Raw genomic sequence first — 18,959 nt, forward strand, 5'->3', positions numbered from 1 at the left:
ATCTCCCGGCCTCAAAAGTCTCCGTGACATATTCAGGCTAGTGATGAATCTCTCTACATCATCCCCTACCTCATATTTCGGTAACGGTCTTATTGCATTTCTCACTCGTTGATCTTCTCCGTAGCCGTGATCTGCCCATTGATTGTATCCCAAGCCCAATCCGTGAGCTTGTGGTGCGTGACCTGAGAAAGCTCCCTGTCCTACATTCCCGTCTTCGAAGGTACTTTGAGGGACCGTATTCGGTCCTCCGAGACCGAAATTGGCCCTTCCAAATCTCGCACTCAATTCCGACATAGGGCTTCCGGGTACCCTTTCCGATCTACCGATTCCATTGCCCCTGTGAAATTGTTGTCCCAACTCCTGTCTCCCCATCGCGTAATTCATTCCTAGCATAGGGCTAAATGGTCCTAATCCCAAATCTGATCGATTATTTCTGTAGGGCGGGCCCATCTGTCCCATTTCTGGTCTAAGGTTCCCTGGTATTGGGGAACTGAACGCGAAAGGTTGGGGAATACCGACTGATGTTGGTGCGACCGTACTTGCTGTTATTCTCGACTGTAAGGTTATGAATGTGGTTGTCGTGTTTGCCACGCATGATGTTGCCGTCGGGTTACTTGTTATCGTCTCGCGGTTGACCGGTTCCGTCGGTCCTCCCGTGGTGGTTTCGTTTGACGCGCCGTCCATGTCTATTGTATTTAATTCTGTGTGTGTTAAATATGGTCGCGAGTCTCGGTTCCGTCGGTCGCGTCGTTGGGTCCGACTGGCCAAAGATCGCGGTGTGCGGATAGGAGGAATTTTTAAGTTTGTTCAGTACTTACGCGAGTCCCATGACGATTGTCAGTAGTCCGATATTCATCCTGTCGTCCCAGATCTCGTTTGTTATCTCTGCTAATGATAATTTTATTTTTTTAGGTTTGGCGCTGAGTTGTCTCCGGTACCGCTGTTGGCGAGTTGTCCTGTCCAAAATTTCTCCTGCTGCTCCTGGCTTGGCGTTGGGTTGTTCCTGGTGTTGGTGTCAAGCGTTGTCACTGCTATACTTCCCGTCTCGGCTATCGGTCTGCGTTGTCGGTTCGATTTTCTCTGGTGTTGGTTGGGGTTCTATCTTTTTATTTTTTTTTAATCTCCTTCCTTCGTCGACCGTCGGCTCCGTACGCGTAATTCAGTGTGTTCCCACTTCTAGTGTCACATAATTCTTCTGCACTATCTCCTGATGAGTGCCAAAACTAGTTCGGCGCCAATGTGACGTTTAGAGGTTGGCTATCCCCTCTGTTGGTGCTTTGGATAGCCACATGATACTTATTATTCCCAGTCTACTCACTAAGGGGTTATATATATATATATTTCTGGATGCTACTAGCGGTTGCTAGTAGCTGGTGTATATATATATCCCCTCTTGGGACTGATGGTGATGGGACACTCCTGTGTCTTGTCCCCTTCTGCTGGGCCGTCATGCCCCGTCCGGCTAGATCTCGGTGAGCCCATTGGGTTCACTCTTCTAGGAGGGGTGTCTTGGTGACGGATTGGGAACAACACAAAATAACCTCACTCGCGGAATATATTAAATGTATATATATATTTGCTCTTAATTGTATACACTCCTTGCGCGAGTGGGTCGGTATCGCGTTATTAGATGTTTATGAGTTGGACTTGGAGCGCGGTTACGAGCAGTGGAAGACCCTGTCTGGTCTGCTGCTGGAAGGTATCTGTGTTCTCTGCGAGTCTCTAAATCTCCTCCAAGTCCAAATCGCTGATCTAAGCAGTTCCACGGCTTTTTGCACCAATATTGTCTTCTGTCATCATTGACGCAAGACTCATACAGTCACACAGTATACTGGACGTGCCAAAAGCCCTGAAACTGCTTTATTCGATCCCTGCTGTGACGTCATTTGGCTGCTGACAATGGTCTAAACATCCGTTGGATTGTTCAGTCCTTTGTCCAAATGGCGTTGCAGGGAGTAAACCGATCCTCCAAACACTGGGGCAGCTGACCACAGCGTCTCCAAGACACCGTGGGACTGCTGACCAATGTCTGGGCATCGATTTTCAAAAACGACGCATTGGCGGAGGCCAATACGTCACACTTATATTATTTTGCAAGTGATTGTTATGCTTTGCAAAAATGAGTGAAATCCTATAAAAAAATCACAAAAAAACTTTCGTGAAAAAATTTCGCCAAGTTGACGTTTTATTGGCTGATCCTATTTTCCAAAAAAAATATGGTTACTTTTGTTTACAAAAAAAACTTTAAATAAAAAATACGCCAAGCACATCGTTCACAATTCATATTGGTTAGAGGAACCTGATATCTCAAGTGAATGAATCCAGGAACATTTATGAATAGCAAATCGCCATTCTAAACGCTAAATAACAAAACGCCCTCTGCAAATTGTCGGCTCAAGTCTGATCAATGAGTCTGAAACACATAAATGATACATACGCTCATATGTTCATGTGTGAGCAGACTTTAATATATCTGTGATTGCTAAACTGGCGGAGCAGGATTTTTTGGCGCCTGCATCTCGGCGCCACCTTTTTGGCGCCGGTTTTTTTGGCGCGCAGGCTTTTTGGCGTCCATATATATTTTGGCGATTTCCAATTTGTGTGGGAATAATGTTCAGAAATTTGCAAATGTCTGGGAATTTCGAATTGGTTTATGAAAAAAGATTTGTTGGGGAAAAAATTCAAAAATAGAATTGGAAAACTAATGAATCAATAGATGAATTTCTGATAATTTCACAATAATATTTTTTCAAGCTATTGATACAAAAGTCCTATAATGGTTTATGATCATTGATACTCTTATTGCTCACTTTAACACTGTTGACAATTTGACATCACGTTTTCAAGCCTACACATCAAAAACCACAATGTCATAAACAAGCTTTGCTATTAGTAAATATGGTGATTAAGTCTTTGTTCATGCTAGAAGTCATTGCATGCGGAAATTGTTCGCTAATCCTCGTAAATATTCCAGTACAGTACGATTATCGAAGTCCTTCACAATATTGATAATTCATTCATCATTGGCGGCCCATTTGCTTCGTTGTTTCGGGTGGTTATCGCCGCGAAGATACCCTTCATAATATGCATCAAGTGAGCTCTGAACTGTTCGTAATCCATCAATAAATTTCCACAATGATGGGTGTGAGACATCCAGTTCTCGTTGCAGACGTCTGTGGGCTGCTTCTGCAAAATTATTGGTCCGGTCTTGGTTAGCAAGAGTCCTTTCATGGACAGACCATGTAGAAGGAGGGAAACGAGCTCTGCCACGTTTATTTCTTCTCATGGGTCCCATATAAGTATCCTGGAAAAATAGATGAAAAGGTTCATGTATGTTATGGTTGGAAAATTATATGAATGTCATTAACTAAATTAATACCTCGAAATATTGTAGGACTGGATGAAGAGCGTCAGGGAGGATGTCATAGAGTGTCTCAATAGCAGTCTCAATATGTGACATTGGTATGAAAGCCAAAGCTGGGATCATTCGCGCCCACACAGCAAACTCTGGCTCATTATTATAATGTTTTATTAATCCTTCTTCTCCAAGTTTTAATTTCACGTTTTTTGTCAGATGAAATAGGCATCCAAAAATGTTTGCTTCTGAAAACTTTTGTCCTATACTATTATGAGCTGCTAGTTCATAATCGATGGAAATATTGTTAGGATTAAATTGTGGCCATAGCTCTTTAATCATGTGAAACAGATGATCATAAGTTGATTCACGTTTATCTGGCAATAATGCATAGAGTACTGGAAAAACAAATCTCCCACGTGCAGCGAGGATTACATAGACTTGTGAGAACAGAGGTGGTGATTGTTTAAAGGTCCCGTCCATGAAAACAGTCTTCATATATTGGCTCCAATTTTGATTATCTTCTCTACCGAAAATAAGAATACGATCTGCACTATTACCGCTGTCTGCTAGCAAAAATTTAATCTCGTCGCCATCAGTAATTACGTAATTCTTATAATTATCTGGTATGATCAATTCTTCGAGATTTGCTGGGGCCGGTGGAACTGCATTTACTTTGTTACGTACTCGCTCGATTATTTTTCGTAATGAATCTTTTTTTGGTAACTTAGCTTTGACTGAGCTAGGACATCCCGTTAATGAATTATTTATTATTTGTGCTGGAGTTTCAGGTGTATCAGCAGCTCGTCTTTTCATGGCTTCTTTGACCTTCGTAGCCTGCACAAACGCGATATCATTGCCATGTGTATGTTCGTTTATTTCTTTCACAACTTCATTTGTAGCTGCAGAGGTATGGATTCGCGCTTTGCAGTCATTTTTAAATTCACATCGCCAAAATTTTCTTTCTCCATTGGCACTCATTTTATCAAATGTAAACATGTGAGCGTTATGAATATATTTCTCCCGTCCGCGATTTGTTTTAGTCATTAGAGCTGTCATGGTTTACTTGGCGGAAGTTGCCATCCGACTGAACAACGGTTGGAATTTTCGGGATGAATTATGGGTCACAAATTGATAGTTTTAATTCAAAGGAACCCTTGAAATAATCGCTAATTTTTCAATGGGTGCTATGTAAATATTGACGGTGGTCTATTTTGTTTTGGAACGATGGGCGTCGAAGTATTCGCGCTAAGAAGAGGAGAATAATACGAGAGAGATAGGGCATGAATAACTCATGAAGATTAGTATCTATTTTGTTATTAGAAGTCATTCTAATGTGCAGTATGAGGGTTACCTTTTCTACGAGGACAAAAAGACGTAGCATACACGACGTAAGATATGTATATATATACAGGGTCCTCTTTATCTTATTGTGAAGGGTGCACCGGCGTGTTTGGGGGGTGGTTTGGAACCGAAAAGTCCTTTTCCACTTTTCGCCCCGACGCACCCCTATCGAGATATGGGGGTGAAAAGACCGGCCAATGGGGCGCGAGCTTTGCGCGGCTGTACGTCCGTGTGCCGCGGGTAAGCGGTGTGCGTGCTTCCCCTTCTCCACGGACGGACGTTCCATTCCGCTAGTGAGAGGAAGAGAGGGGGGGGGGAAGATATTTCTCTCTCAATCATTGCCAATTTCAGGACAAACCTTGGGGGGGGGTAGAGGGGGTGATTAAATTACATAATTAATGTTTAAAATTGTCGAAATAATAATAAACACGTTAAATAATAAACGCGATTTCTTGATTATCAAAGAATCAAATTGTGTACAACAAATGTCTTATGGCGGGTCCCGTAAATCCATTTGTTTATGTAATAATTGGATGTAAAATTTAAACAACAATCCGCGATTAATTATTAAACTAAGACATCTACGCGATTTTTCGATAAGATCTGTTTAAACTATAGCTAAAAAACGCCCCCCAACTCAACGACAAGTGATCGATGAATTTCGGATACTTCCGGGGTTCATCGGGTCACTGGTCATCGGTCTCGGTCACGAACTTGAGAGCCGCCCCAAATCAGTCTTACAACGTATCTCCAACGTACCGGTCAACGTAATTCTATAATTGCGCATTTACCAACGTCTCTCAACTACAATTAGAATACCAACGATCCAGGATTTCACACGGGTGAAACCCAACGAACTTTGTGAAACTTGTATAGTTTTTTACAATTAGTGACAATAAATATACGAAGTTTTTATAACTTAGTGTCGTGTGTCTTCAATTGCACCTCACTACACCAATCCCAATTTTTCCGACGCCCGACCACCCAAAACAACGTTCCTCAACTAAACATTGGTCCTTCGAGCCGGATCGTGCGGTAAAAAACAGTGAAAAATTGTGAAAGTGCAGTGAAATTTCAACGAAACCAAAAAGGACGCCAAGTCCTATAGTGAAATCAACGACCCGTGGAATATTCTGGAACATTCCAACGATAAACCCAACAACATTCCAACGATAATCCCAACGTGAGAACAATAAGAATTTATTGCCCTCGACCCTTTGTGTTGACTTTGTTTACATTCCATCGGGTCTCAAATTTCTCTAACCGCGCGTGTGACCATTCGGGAGTGCTCGGCCCACTTCGCTCAACTTCGCCAGCAGTCCCCCACTTACTGGGACTGTGCTCAACGAGTGAGATCGCACCCCACTCAACGTCAACGCAGCGGTCGGTACAGCTCAACGGTCGGTAACGTAGTTATCAGTTACCAACATGGCAGATGATAGAGAGTACGAGCCAACCCAACCCATTGAAATCAACGTCGGGATCAACCCCGTACCTCCGATCGTCGTTAACCCTCCACAGACGCAAGCTCCAACCACACAGGAGCATGAAGACTGGGCAACTGCAGTGGAAACTTTTCCTTCAGTCAACATCTCAACTATCAAGACAAGGAAGTCTGAAATTGCAACGATGCCATCAACTTCAAGTACACCAACGCAGCTCTCAACAGGAACAAACAATCAACTAGAGTTTTTGCAAGACAGAATACTAGAATTCAACGCAATTGATGAGGAACTGAGGGAATTAAGAGCCTCAGATACAACGCTGGAGGAACTCAACGGCCATGAGGAGTATTTAAAGGACGCCTGGATCGAATTTGCTGAGCGATCGCAGGCATTGATTGCTAATCTACCCCCAGATCACAGCTGGATGACGGGAAAAGCATTTCTCAGAACAGGAGAATTGAAACGTCAGACGCTAAAGAGGATCTGGAAACTCAAAGGGGAGATATCAACGAAGGAGAAATTATCCGCGGGTAGAACAACGACCAGTCAACTGAAAAGAATCGATCTCCCAACATTTCAAGGTAAATTTTCCCAGTGGAAAGAGTTTTCTGATCTGTTTCAGAATCTGGTTGGGAGAAAACCAGACATGTCGCCTGCAGAAAAGCTGGTGAGGCTGAAGGAGGCTCTTAAGGGACCCCCAGCTGAGCTAATCTCGTCCTTCACTGCTACGGACATCAACTACGAGAAGGCATGGGACAAACTTCAACGGCATTATGAAAATCCACGTCTCATCGCCGGACACCTCTTCAACAGGGTGCTCAACTTGCGGCCAATGGCTAAGGGAGACGACGAGGCCATGATAACCAACGCACACATTGCTCGTGAGACAGTGGACCACCTTATCAGCACCGCCGGGATTCCCAAAGAGGATTTGGGCGATCAATTCGTTTTTCACTTGCTCAAACGATCAATGGAGGCTGATACTCGCACCACGTGGGAACAGAGGCTGGGAACATCAACGAATTACATACCTCTGCAGGAGTTAGTCAACTTCCTGGAGTCAACAGCAAGAGGCATGACTCCAGATGATCAACACGAACCAACGGTTCATCAACGGCCAAAAGAGAAAATTCAACGTGGAAAATCACCACCTCGAGCACGCGTTTATCATGCCGCCGAAGCAACAGTTCAACGAAAGGAACCTCAGCATATTAAGCCTGCTGATTGCTGTGGGTACTGTAACGCCAAGCACTTCATTGGAAAGTGTCCATCATTTCTCAGCCTCTCAGCGCAGAGAAAACTAGAGCATCTGTCAACAACACGACTATGCTACAACTGCTTCGGTACACACCTGGTGACGAGATGCAAGTGCACTAAATCTTGCATGAAATGTCAACACAGGCACCACACGCTGTTGCACATGGACCCAACAGACAGAGAGAGACCACCGACATCGACAATCAACAGCGGTCCAGAGCAACAATCAACGAGGGAGGAATCAGGTTTGAGTGTTTGATTTATTATAATTTTCATTCATCACTCAGATCATTGATCCTCACTCGTTTTCAACAGGTCGTCCAACATCAACTCAGTCAACTAGATCCAACGAGGATTCAACAGATTCAACGGCTAACAAGAGGATTTACGCCCCCCTGAGTCAAGTCGAAGAATCGACTCAACGGAAGTCGGTCAACGCAGAGGACGCTAAGTTCTCCCACAAATCAACGGATCAGCGACTAGTGCTCTTGGCTACGGCTAAAGCCAGGGCATTCTCCAAAAGCGGATTCTACACGATCGCCAGAATCCTCATCGACCAAGGCTCAGAGCTTTCATTTATTTCGGAAAGCCTGGTTCATCAGCTTCAACTACAACGACGACATTCAACGATTGAACTCATCGGAATTGGTGGAAAACACGCATGTTCAACGAGAGGGATTGTGGCAATCACGCTCCAATCAACGAAACAGCCATTTCAACAAGTTGAGATCAACGCCCACATCCTGCAAAAGGTAACCTCACGGTTACCAACGTTCTCATGCTCATCTGCATCAATCGGATCACTGCAGCAGCTTCAACTGGCAGATGAGAACTATTCAACACCTGGACCTATCAACATAATTATCGGAGCTGACAACTACGGGAAAATCATCGGCAACGGGATTGAAAAATCCAACGATGATCAATTAGTTGGCCAACTAACAACATTCGGATGGACAATATCGGGTCCATTATGCAACACAAAGTATTCAACGAGGACCTCCTTATCCGCGGCAAGGGGATCTTCCAACGAACAATTAACGGAGCTTCTACAAAGATTCTGGGTCCAGGAAGAACCACCAATCTCAACAAATCCAACCAACGAGCTCACCCCAGAAGAATTAGAGTGTGAAGAACACTTTCAACGCACTCATCAACGAGACACTTCTGGGCGCTACATTGTGCGACTGCCACTTCGCACATCAACAGCCGCGCTCGGAGAATCGAGGAATAAAGCGCTTCGTCAGCTCCAGTCGGTGAAACGAAGACTAAACGCTAATCCTGACTACAGCAAACTCTACTATGACTTTATCAACGAATACGAAGCACTTGATCACATGCGACGTATACAACAAGTATCAGAACCAGCAACAAACTACTACCTGCCACATCATGGGGTTCTGAGGGAAGATTCGTTAACCACGAAGCTTCGAGTAGTCTTCAACGGCTCCAACAAGACATCAACGGGTATCTCACTCAACGACATCCTCCACGCGGGCGGAAAGCTCCAAGTGGATGCAATGGATGTACTCACATGGTTGAGACGACATCGACTCGTCTTCGGCACCGACATCGTTAAGATGTTTCGACAAATTAACGTACACCCTGACGATTGGAATCTTCAACGCATTCTTTGGATAGACGAAAATCAACAACTTGTGACATATCAACTAACAACGGTCACATATGGACAGAAATGCTCTCCATGGCTCTCTTTGAGAGTTCTTCAACAACTCGTCAACGATGAAGGTCAACGATTCCCTGCAGCAGTGCTAACGCTAACTAAAGGCCGTTATGTCGACGACATTTACGGTGGAGCGGACTCTGAGGGAGAATTCAAAGAAATGATAATTCAACTTCAACAGATCTGCCAGGCGGGCGGATTTCCACTTCAAAAGTGGACCAGTAATCGCCCAGAGATACTCCAACAGCTCAACTTGTCAACGGGACCGGCAGGTACAGTGCAATTCGAGGAAGCAGTCACCAAAACGCTCGGATTGTGCTGGCATCTAGCAACAGATTTATTCCAATATAAATCAAGAACATTCAACTCAACGAGATTCACCAAGAGGGTACTGCTATCGGAAATAGCTCAAATTTTCGATCCTCTTGGATTCATCGCACCAGTCATTGTCCGAGGAAAAATACTCATCCAAGAACTATGGCTGCTTAAACTCGCTTGGGATGATCAACTTCCACTCGGCTACGTTCGAAGATGGAAAGAGTTCAGGGAGGAACTCACGCAACTAAATCAACTTTCCATCCCAAGATGGCTAAATCTATCGCCAACTATCATCAACGTACAAATACATGGATTTGCCGACGCATCAACAGCTGCCATGGGAGCAGTCGTTTATCTACGAGTTCAACGAGACAACGAACCACCAACAATCAGCTTGGTGTGTGCAAAAACAAGAGTTGCACCACTGAAAAAGCTGACGATTCCACGCCTGGAGCTAACCGCGGCCCTCCTGCTAACAAAAATTGTCAGCTGGGCACAACGCACATTGGAAATCAACGGAGAGACATACCTTTGGTCTGATTCTTCAGTAGCTTTGGCATGGATCAACAGCCATCCATCGAGATGGAAGGAATTCGTTCACAATAGAGTAACGAAAATCCAGGAAGAGTTACCAACAGCCGTATGGAGACATGTTGGTGGGATTTACAACCCTGCTGACTGCGCTTCACGTGGCATTTCACCGAGTCAACTCAACGAACATCACCTTTGGTGGAAAGGGCCTGACTGGCTAGCAAAACCGTCGTCAGACTGGCCACAAAATACAACCAGTGCTCCAACGGAAGTCTCTCTTGAAGAGAGACCAGCAACAGCTCACCCAGTAGCTGCTGAAGCTAGGCAGCATCCACTGACAGAGTTCCTGAACAGATATTCTACTTTATCAAAAGTATTACAAGTCACCGCAACGATGAATCGAGCCATCCAACGACTTCGACGACAACCAACGCCCGATTCATCAATATTAACAACGATAGAACTCAACGAAGCGAGGACATTCTGGGTTAAGGTAACACAACACCAATACTTTGAATCTGTGTTTCAGAACTTGAACAGAGATATTCAACTACCTCGCCAACATCCACTGGCCAAGCTCACCCCGAGAATTGATGATCAAGGAATTCTCAGGCTTGGTGGACGACTAAAGAACTCATTGCTTGATCCAGACGAGACTCATCCAATTATCTTACCACGACAATCTCGCCTGACAACGCTCATCATCAACGAAGCTCACCAGAAAACACTCCACGGAGGAGTTCAACTCACCATGGCTCATATCAGACAACGATACTGGATCGTTGGTGGCAGAAAGTCAGTGCACGCATCAATTCTGCGCTGTGCTATCTGCACCAGATTCAGGGCAACACGAGCCCAACAGTTAATGGGTCAACTTCCAACATCTAGGGCAACGCCTTCAAGACCATTCCTGCATACTGGAGTAGACTATGCAGGGCCATTTCCAATCTTGAAGTGGAGACCAACGAACGCGCACCCATCATCGGTTCATATAGCTGTTTTTGTGTGTTTCACAACCTCAGCTGTTCACCTTGAACTGGTCAACAGACAAACAACGGATGCATTTATCGCAGCATACAAAAGATTTACTGGAAGGCGAGGCATTCCAGCTATCATGTATAGTGACAATGCAACGACATTCGAAGGAGCAGCCAACGAACTCAACAGACTATACAACCAAGAATCTCCAGATAACCAACAAATTAGAGCTGCTCTTGCTTCCAACGGAACCCAGTGGAAATTCATCCCACCAAATGCTCCTCACTTCGGAGGCAAGTGGGAGGCCGCTGTAAAGTCAACGAAGTATCATCTACGACGAGTATTAGGAACAACAACGTTAACATACGAAGAGCTCAACACGATCCTGATACAAATCGAGGCCTGTCTCAACTCAAGGCCTATTGTTCCAATGAGAGATGACCCAGATGACCTTCAGGCTCTTACACCAGGGCATTTCCTCATCGGAGAACCTCTTCAACTACTCCCGGAGCCATCTCAACTCAACACAAATATCAACAAAATCACACGATGGAATCTGGTGACCCAGAAAATACAACAATTCTGGTCGAGATGGTCCAGGGAGTGTCTTCAACGTTACCACTCCATCTACAAGTGGAATCAACAGCAACGCAACATCAAGGTGGGAGATATGGTCCTGATGATCAATGATGATCTCCCTCCAGCACGTTGGCCACTGGCGCGAGTCATTGCGGTAAGGCCAGGGGCTGATGGACTAGTGAGAGTTGCAGAACTGCTCACAGCAACACCAGAAGTCCCAACGAATCCAGATGGATCACCATCGACACAGAACATTCGGGTTCAACGACATCAATACACCAGACTGATAGCAAAACTTTGCTTGCTACCAACGGACCCAACACCAGCAGACCAACAAGATGACAACTAGGGATTACCATCAACAGAGGATTCATCACGCCTGATGAATGCGGGCGGGATGTTTAAACTATAGCTAAAAAACGCCCCCCAACTCAACGACAAGTGATCGATGAATTTCGGATACTTCCGGGGTTCATCGGGTCACTGGTCATCGGTCTCGGTCACGAACTTGAGACCCCCCCCCAAATCAGTCTTACAACGTATCTCCAACGTACCGGTCAACGTAATTCTATAATTGCGCATTTACCAACGTCTCTCAACTACAATTAGAATACCAACGATCCAGGATTTCACACGGGTGAAACCCAACGAACTTTGTGAAACTTGTATAGTTTTTTACAATTAGTGACAATAAATATACGAAGTTTTTATAACTTAGTGTCGTGTATCTTCAATTGCACCTCACTACACCAATCCCAATTTTTCCGACGCCCGACCACCCAAAACAACGTTCCTCAACTAAACAGATCATTAATGTGTAAAATTGAATTTTTGGCAAAAAAACGGTCTTGACAAAATGTTGTAAACCCATTTGTTTACAGGATAATTGGCAAAACGTGTTTTTTGGTGGAAAAATTCTGAAAATCGCGGGCATCCCCCTTGGCGTTCCAAAGCTAATTATTTAAATGTTAATTATCTCATTACGCAATAGCCCTACGGGGTTTTGTCAAAAGATCTTTTTTATTGTAAATTTAATTTACAACAAGAAAGGTCTGTTTGAGGAGTGACTATGTTTTTTGCCGGGATTTAGGGGAAGTGGGACAATTGGTGGTAGAAAATAATGTTTTAACACAAATGGTCCACTAAACCTATTGCTGATGTACTTTTATTAGGCGTGAGCCTTGTGTCCTGATTATACAAACTATTCCTCGTGGAAATTTATAACGTTGCGTATCTCAATAATAATCCGCTGAATTGCTAACACTCCGATAAATTGACAAAATAAGGTTTTAATAGATGATGTACTCAAAAACCCGATGAACTTATACGTTCCTTACAAAATATCTAAACGCCCGATTCTAATTTCTCGATAGGGACGTTAGACACAATTTATAGATGAGGACTGCTCTGATTGAGTTCCCGTAACGAACTGAATGCTTTTAGGTTGTTCTGCGTGAACTGGCCCCGAATTTCAATGCCCTCAAGGTCGCCCGAATTTTCTCGATTGTTCTGATGCTAAAACCTGGCGATTTTCTGTTTACGTTTCAAACATCCCGGGGGCATTCATCATCAGGGATGATGAATTTCGTTGATAATTCTCTCAATATGTTTTGATAAATGTTCATATGAATTTATTTCGTTGAATTTTACTCGTCGATTAACTCTGGCTCTGGCTCTGGCTCATCTTCTGGAGGAGTTTCTGCTGGTGGTGGATCCGTCGGTAAGAGACAGAGCTTGGCGATAGGTCTCTTGAACGTCATACTCGTACTGCTAACTCTCTCGATGATGGGTGTGCCGTTCTGATTTGTTGGAACGACTGCTCTTGATGTTCTGACAGTTGCTACTCTTGTTAAACTGTCAGCTCCTGGATGAACAGCTATAACTCTTGCGATTGGCCATTGTGCGGGTGGATAGTCCTCATCTACCATGAGAACCATGTCCCCGACCTTGATGTTTTCTCTCCGTTGATTCCACTTCTAGATGGCCTGGTATCTTTGAAGGCATTCTCTGGACCACCTGGCCCAGAATTGTTGAACCTTCTGCGTGACTAGATTCCATCTCTGCAGCTTGATAGGATTCTCATTGACTAGTGATGGCTCTGGAACTAGTTGCAGAGGCTCACCGATCAGGAAGTGTCCTGGGGTGAGCGCTTGTAGGTCCTCTGGGTCATCCGACATTGGGGTGATTGGCCTGGAGTTCAGACAGGCTTCTATCTGAACCAGGACGCTATTGAGTTCCTCGTAGGTGTATGTCGATGGCCCGAGGACTCTCTTTAGGTGATGCTTCGTCGATTTAACGGCTGCCTCCCATTTTCCACCGAAATGGGGGGCTCTAGGCGGTGAAAAGCTCCACTGGGTCCCATTCGTGGCGAGGGCAGCTTGGATTTGCTGATTTTCTTCGGTCTGCTGATTGTAGAGCCTGGTGAGGACCTTGGACGTTCCGGTGAACGTTGTTGCGTTGTCACTGTACATGACCTTTGGGATACCTCTCCTTCCGGTGAATCGCTTATAGGCTCCGATGAATCCCTCTACCGTTTCCCTTGTAACCAACTCCAAATGGACTGCTGATGTACTAAAACACACAAATACTGCAATATGTACCCGTGAGGGTTGAGCGTTTGTGGGTCGCCATTTGAGGATGGGAAGGGGTCCTGCGTAGTCCACTCCCGTGTGGAGAAACGCTCTCGTCGGAGATACTCTTACGGCTGGTAGCTGGCCCATGTGTTGCTGCGCCCTTCTTGCTCGGTGCCTGGTGCAAATGGCGCAGCGTAAAATATACGCGCGTACCGTTCCTCGTCCTCCGATGATCCAATATTTCTGGCGGGTGTAGGCTAGTGTTAGTTGAGTGCCGCCATGCAGGGTTCTCCGATGAGCTTCTTCGATAATTAATGTGGTGAGGCGAGACTGACGAGGTAAAATAACTGGATGAATCTCGTCAGGGTCTAATAGAGAGTTTTTGAGGCGGCCACCAAGTCTGATGATGCCCTCTTCATTGATTATTGGCGTCAACTTAGCCATTGGATGATTTTTTGGCAGTTGTTGATCTCTCACAAGTATCCTGTAAGCAGAGGCAAAATATTGAGTTTGTGTTAATTTTACCCAGAATATCCTGGCCTCGTTGAGCTCTTGAGTTGTAAGGACAGGTGACTGGGGGACCTCTTCTCTTCTAAATCTCTTGATTGCCCTACTTATTGTGGCTGATACTTGTAGGACTTTCTCTAGTGTTGAGTATTTATTGAGGATTGCCGCAATTTCTTTAACCTGCATTGCTGTTGCTGGATGAGCTGGAGTTGCTCTTGCTTCTATTGCTGCTTCCTCTGGAATGTCGATTGGTGATGATGGCCAGTGGTCATTCTCTTGAGTTAGCCACTCGGGTCCTGACCACCATAGTTTATGCTCTGATAATTCCCTCGTTGTTATTCCCCTGGAGGCGCAGTCAGCTGGATTTTCCTTTCCACTGATGTGCCTCCAGGTAGCGGTGGGAAGTGACTCCTGAATTTTATTTACTCGATTTTGAACGAAGTCCTTCCATCGTGATGAGTGGCCCCTGATCCAAGCCAGTGCTACTGCTGAATCAGACCACAGGTGAATTTTCTCGTCTGTTAATTCCAGCATCTTCTGCGTTGTGACCACTAGCTGAGTGAGCAGTACAGCTGCGATTAACTCGAGTCTGGGGATGGTCATACGTGTGAGAGGCGCCACCTTTGTTTTAGCGCAGACCATTGTCACTGATGCTGGTTTGTTGATCTCCTTGCAACGGATATACACCACTGCACTCATTGCAACGGTTGATGCATCTGCAAATCCGTGAATCTCGATGCCCGATGTGTTTGATGAGATTCTCAGCCATCTGGGTACAGATATCTTCTCTAGTTCATTGATATTTTCTCTGAAGTTTCTCCATTTTCGAACGTACTCCTGAGGAAGTGATTCATCCCAATTGATTTTGAGTCTCCATAAGTCCTGGATGATCATCTTGCCTCGTACGACGACTGGAGCTAGAAATCCTAATGGATCGAATAGTTGGGCTATCTCTGATAGCACTGATCTCTTAGTAAAGGTCTCTGAGGTGAATTCCTTGGATTTGTAACGAAATGTGTCACTCGATTGGTGCCAGCACAGTCCGAGCACCTTAGTAATAGACTCCTCGAATTGGATAGGTGATGAATTAGTTGATAAACCTAAATCTTCCAGCGCCGTTGGGCAGTTGGTGCTCCACTTCTGTGGGGGAAATCCTCCTGCTTCGCAGAGACCTTGTAGCTGCCAAGCGATTTCTTTAAGCTGATGTACTGTGTCTGCTCCGCCGTAAATGTCATCTACATAACGGCCTTTGGTGAGAGTCTCGACTGCGGCTGGATAGCGATGTCCTTCGTCTTCGGCTAATTGTTGAAGGACTCGAAGTGAGAGCCATGGAGAGCAATTGAGTCCATAGGTTACTGTGGTAAGTCTATAGATGATGAGCTCATGATTCTCGTTAAGCCACAGAATCCTTTGTAGATCCCAATCGTCTTCATGCACTGCTATTTGTCTGAACATCTTCACGATGTCCGTTCCAAATGTGAACCGATGTCTTCTAAGCCAGGTCAGCACGTTCATTGTGTCAACCTGAAGTTTTTCACCAGGGTAGAGGATGTCGTTCAGCGACAACCCCGATGAACTTGGACTTGATCCATTGAACACAACTCTTAACTTTGTTGTGATTGAGTCTGTGCGCAGAACCCCATGATGCGGTAGATAATAGGCTATTGCGGGTTCTGTGCTCTCCGCTGATTTCCTCATGTGTCCAAGTGACTCGTACTCCTCGATGAATTCTGTGTAGAGTTTGGCGTAGGCCTCGTTTGATTTGAGGCGCCTTGTGACTGATTGGAGTTGCCTTGAGGCAATGAATCTCGATTCTCCTAGCACTTTTGCTGATGTCCTTAAGGGTAGTCTCACTATGTACCGTCCTTTGATATCTCTGAAGTGTGTGCGTTTAAAGAATTCTTCGCACTCGATTTCCTCTGGTGATAGCTCTTGATGTGAGTTATATGGTAACTCCTCCTGGGTCCAGAATTTTTGCAATAGCTCTAATAGTTGTTCGTTCGATGAGTTCCTTACGGCCGTTAGGGATACTCTCGGTGAACAACCTTGATTCTCGATTGGCCCGGTTATTATCCAACCGAAAATCGTTTGTTGGCCAACTAGGTGAGTTTGTTTGGGCTTGACGACTCTGTTTTCGATGATCCGCCCGTAGATGTCCGCCCCTATGATGATGTCTATTGGACCAGGTGTAAGATAGCCAGGATCAGCTAGCTGAAGACCTCGGAAGTGGTTGATCCCGGTTGTCGAACACGAGAACGATGGCAGTCTTGCGGTTAGCTTCTTTAAAATATGTGCGTGGATTTGAATTTGTTGCGTGGTATGAACTGCCTGGAGAAGTATTGAAACGACTCCTCTCGTGCGACCTGAATTGATTCCTCCTATTCCTGCTATTTCTATTGATGATGACCTCCGTTGAAGTTGAAGCTGATGCACTAAAGAGTCAGAGACGAACGATAGCTCTGAGCCTTGATCGATTAGTATCCTTGCTAGGAGTGAATAGCCCTTTGCTGAATAAGCTTTGGCTTGTGCTGTTGCAAGCAGTACGTGCTGATGATCTCCTGAAGAATGATGACTGCTCTGCTGACTGATTTCCTGATTGATGATACCTTCCTCGATGATTTTCTCCGTTGGCTCACTGATCTTCTCATTGATGATTGATGTTGATGAATTTTCTCGTGCTATTCCGTTATGCGAGGGTCCGGCGATTGGTTGGTCTCCTGCTGTGGAAAGTCTTCGTTCAGCCCCTCCACTTCCAGTGTAGGAGTTTCCGCCGTGAATGAGGGCGTGGTGTCTTCTCTTGCAGGTGTAACAAGTCTTGCTGCTCTTACATTTGGAGAACAGATGTGGTCCAAGACAATTGAAACACAGCCTTTTGCTGGCCACCACCTCATTCCTCTTCTCAGGTGATAGATCGATGAATTTAGGACAGCTGGAGATGAAGTGTGCCTCCTTGCAGAAGGCACAGTTGTCCTTTGAAAAATCCTTTGGGGTTTGTCCTGGCTCTTTCTGAGCACTCGCTACGACGAGAGCGCTCTTCTTTCGATGATGCATTGCTGATGTACTCTGATGATTTTTCTCTGTGTTTGCATGTAGCTTAGAGCCAGCGTTGATACCTCTACCGCAAGAGTCAACGAAGCTAGTGACTTCTTGCAAGGTAGGGAAATCCTTAGAGCTGCCCACATACAGCTCCCAGGCTCTTAATGTCTCAGTGTCCAGCGACTTCCTGAGTAGATGTACGATCATCTGTTCGATAAGCTGCTCCTTGGATAGACCAGTCATGGCTACAAGCTGGTCCATTGTCTCCAGAGCGGCTGCTGAATTGGAGCTGAGGCTCTCCTCAGTTGCCTTGCTGATTTTCGGAAGATTGAGGATTCGATTGAATAGAGCTTGAGTGATCAATCTGGGATCCTCGTACTTCCTCACGAGCTTCTCCCAAGCTTTCTCGTAATTATCGTCAGTAACTGTGAAGGTAGATATGAGACTAGCAGCTGTTCCCCTCAGGGCTTCTTTCAGTCGAACCAGCTTCTGCACTGGCGGGATGGATTGATCTTTTCCTACCAATGACTGAAACAGGTCACTGAATTGTTTCCATTCTGAGTGCCTCCCATCGAATGGAGGTAAGCTGATGCGCTTTAATTGATGTAACTGACTTGATGAGGTTGAGTTGCTCTGAGCTGATTTTCTCTGCAACTCTCCATTTAGACGAAAGATCATCCTGAGACACTCTCTCTTCAGGACTGTTGCGCTCTGGAAGGTCTCCTTCATGATGTCCTCTTGAGTTGGATTTAACTCGTCGCTTAAACTCGTATGAACGTCGAGCATCTCCTTCCAATCCGCGTTGATAGTTCGTTCCAACCCATTCAACTCCTCGCACGTGAGTGGGGGTAGACTTCAACTCTCCAGTGCTTGATGAAGTTCTTGATTGGTATGATTGAGGGTATCTAAATGCAACTCGATCTGTTGCAATTTAAATCGCTGAGATCCATTCAATTGTCCTAGCGGGGGTACCTCAGACATCCTTTTTTTGATTTGAATTTCCGATTCTCGATGATTTTCTGACATAGGTTTCGGAATGTCCTTGCTGCAATGTGCATTATGAGATAAATCAGATATTGAAATGGTTGGAACAACACTTTGAATAGACTCATCTGATTGTTGGTCGTCTTGAGAATCGCTGCTGCTGCGCTGCTCCGTGATTTGGTTGTCCATGGTAAGTGACCGTTGTGTGAGGTTACCGACCGACTGTGCTCTTCGCTGTGTCGGTGTGTTGATGTGTCTCACGTCTGCTGGACTCGGCTAGGTTCGCTCGGCCAATTTGAAGGACCTCGGTTTTTCACTCACGGTGTTTACAACGAGCCGTGTTTACTTTTAGTTTATGACCTCAAGGA

At 45.2% G+C, this 18,959-nt stretch overlaps 3 protein-coding genes across 3 annotated transcripts; 1 reads left to right on the forward strand and 2 right to left on the reverse strand.

Moving 5' to 3' along the window:
• Positions 1 to 2,952: 2,952 nt before the first annotated feature.
• On the reverse strand, positions 2,953 to 4,414 carry LOC135171755 (uncharacterized). Its single transcript, XM_064138329.1, has 3 exons — positions 3,380 to 4,414; positions 3,075 to 3,304; positions 2,953 to 2,995 (listed from the first exon to the last, which is right to left on the reverse strand). The coding sequence occupies exons 1-3, from the start codon at positions 4,412 to 4,414 to the stop codon at positions 2,953 to 2,955; spliced, it is 1,308 nt and encodes a 435-aa protein (XP_063994399.1).
• A 1,713-nt stretch (positions 4,415 to 6,127) lies between these two features.
• On the forward strand, positions 6,128 to 11,840 carry LOC135171756 (uncharacterized). The gene is made up of 2 exons (XM_064138330.1): positions 6,128 to 7,646; positions 7,717 to 11,840. Exons 1-2 carry the CDS (start codon positions 6,128 to 6,130, stop codon positions 11,838 to 11,840), a joined length of 5,643 nt encoding a protein of 1,880 aa, XP_063994400.1.
• A 1,627-nt stretch (positions 11,841 to 13,467) lies between these two features.
• LOC135171758 (uncharacterized) lies at positions 13,468 to 18,393 on the reverse strand. The gene has a single exon (XM_064138331.1). It carries the CDS (start codon positions 18,391 to 18,393, stop codon positions 13,468 to 13,470), a length of 4,926 nt encoding a protein of 1,641 aa, XP_063994401.1.
• Positions 18,394 to 18,959: the final 566 nt, after the last annotated feature.

This window comes from Diachasmimorpha longicaudata, unplaced genomic scaffold, assembly GCF_034640455.1.
Source record: "Diachasmimorpha longicaudata isolate KC_UGA_2023 unplaced genomic scaffold, iyDiaLong2 ctg00000099.1, whole genome shotgun sequence".
NCBI classification, from domain to species: Eukaryota; Metazoa; Arthropoda; class Insecta; order Hymenoptera; family Braconidae; genus Diachasmimorpha; species Diachasmimorpha longicaudata.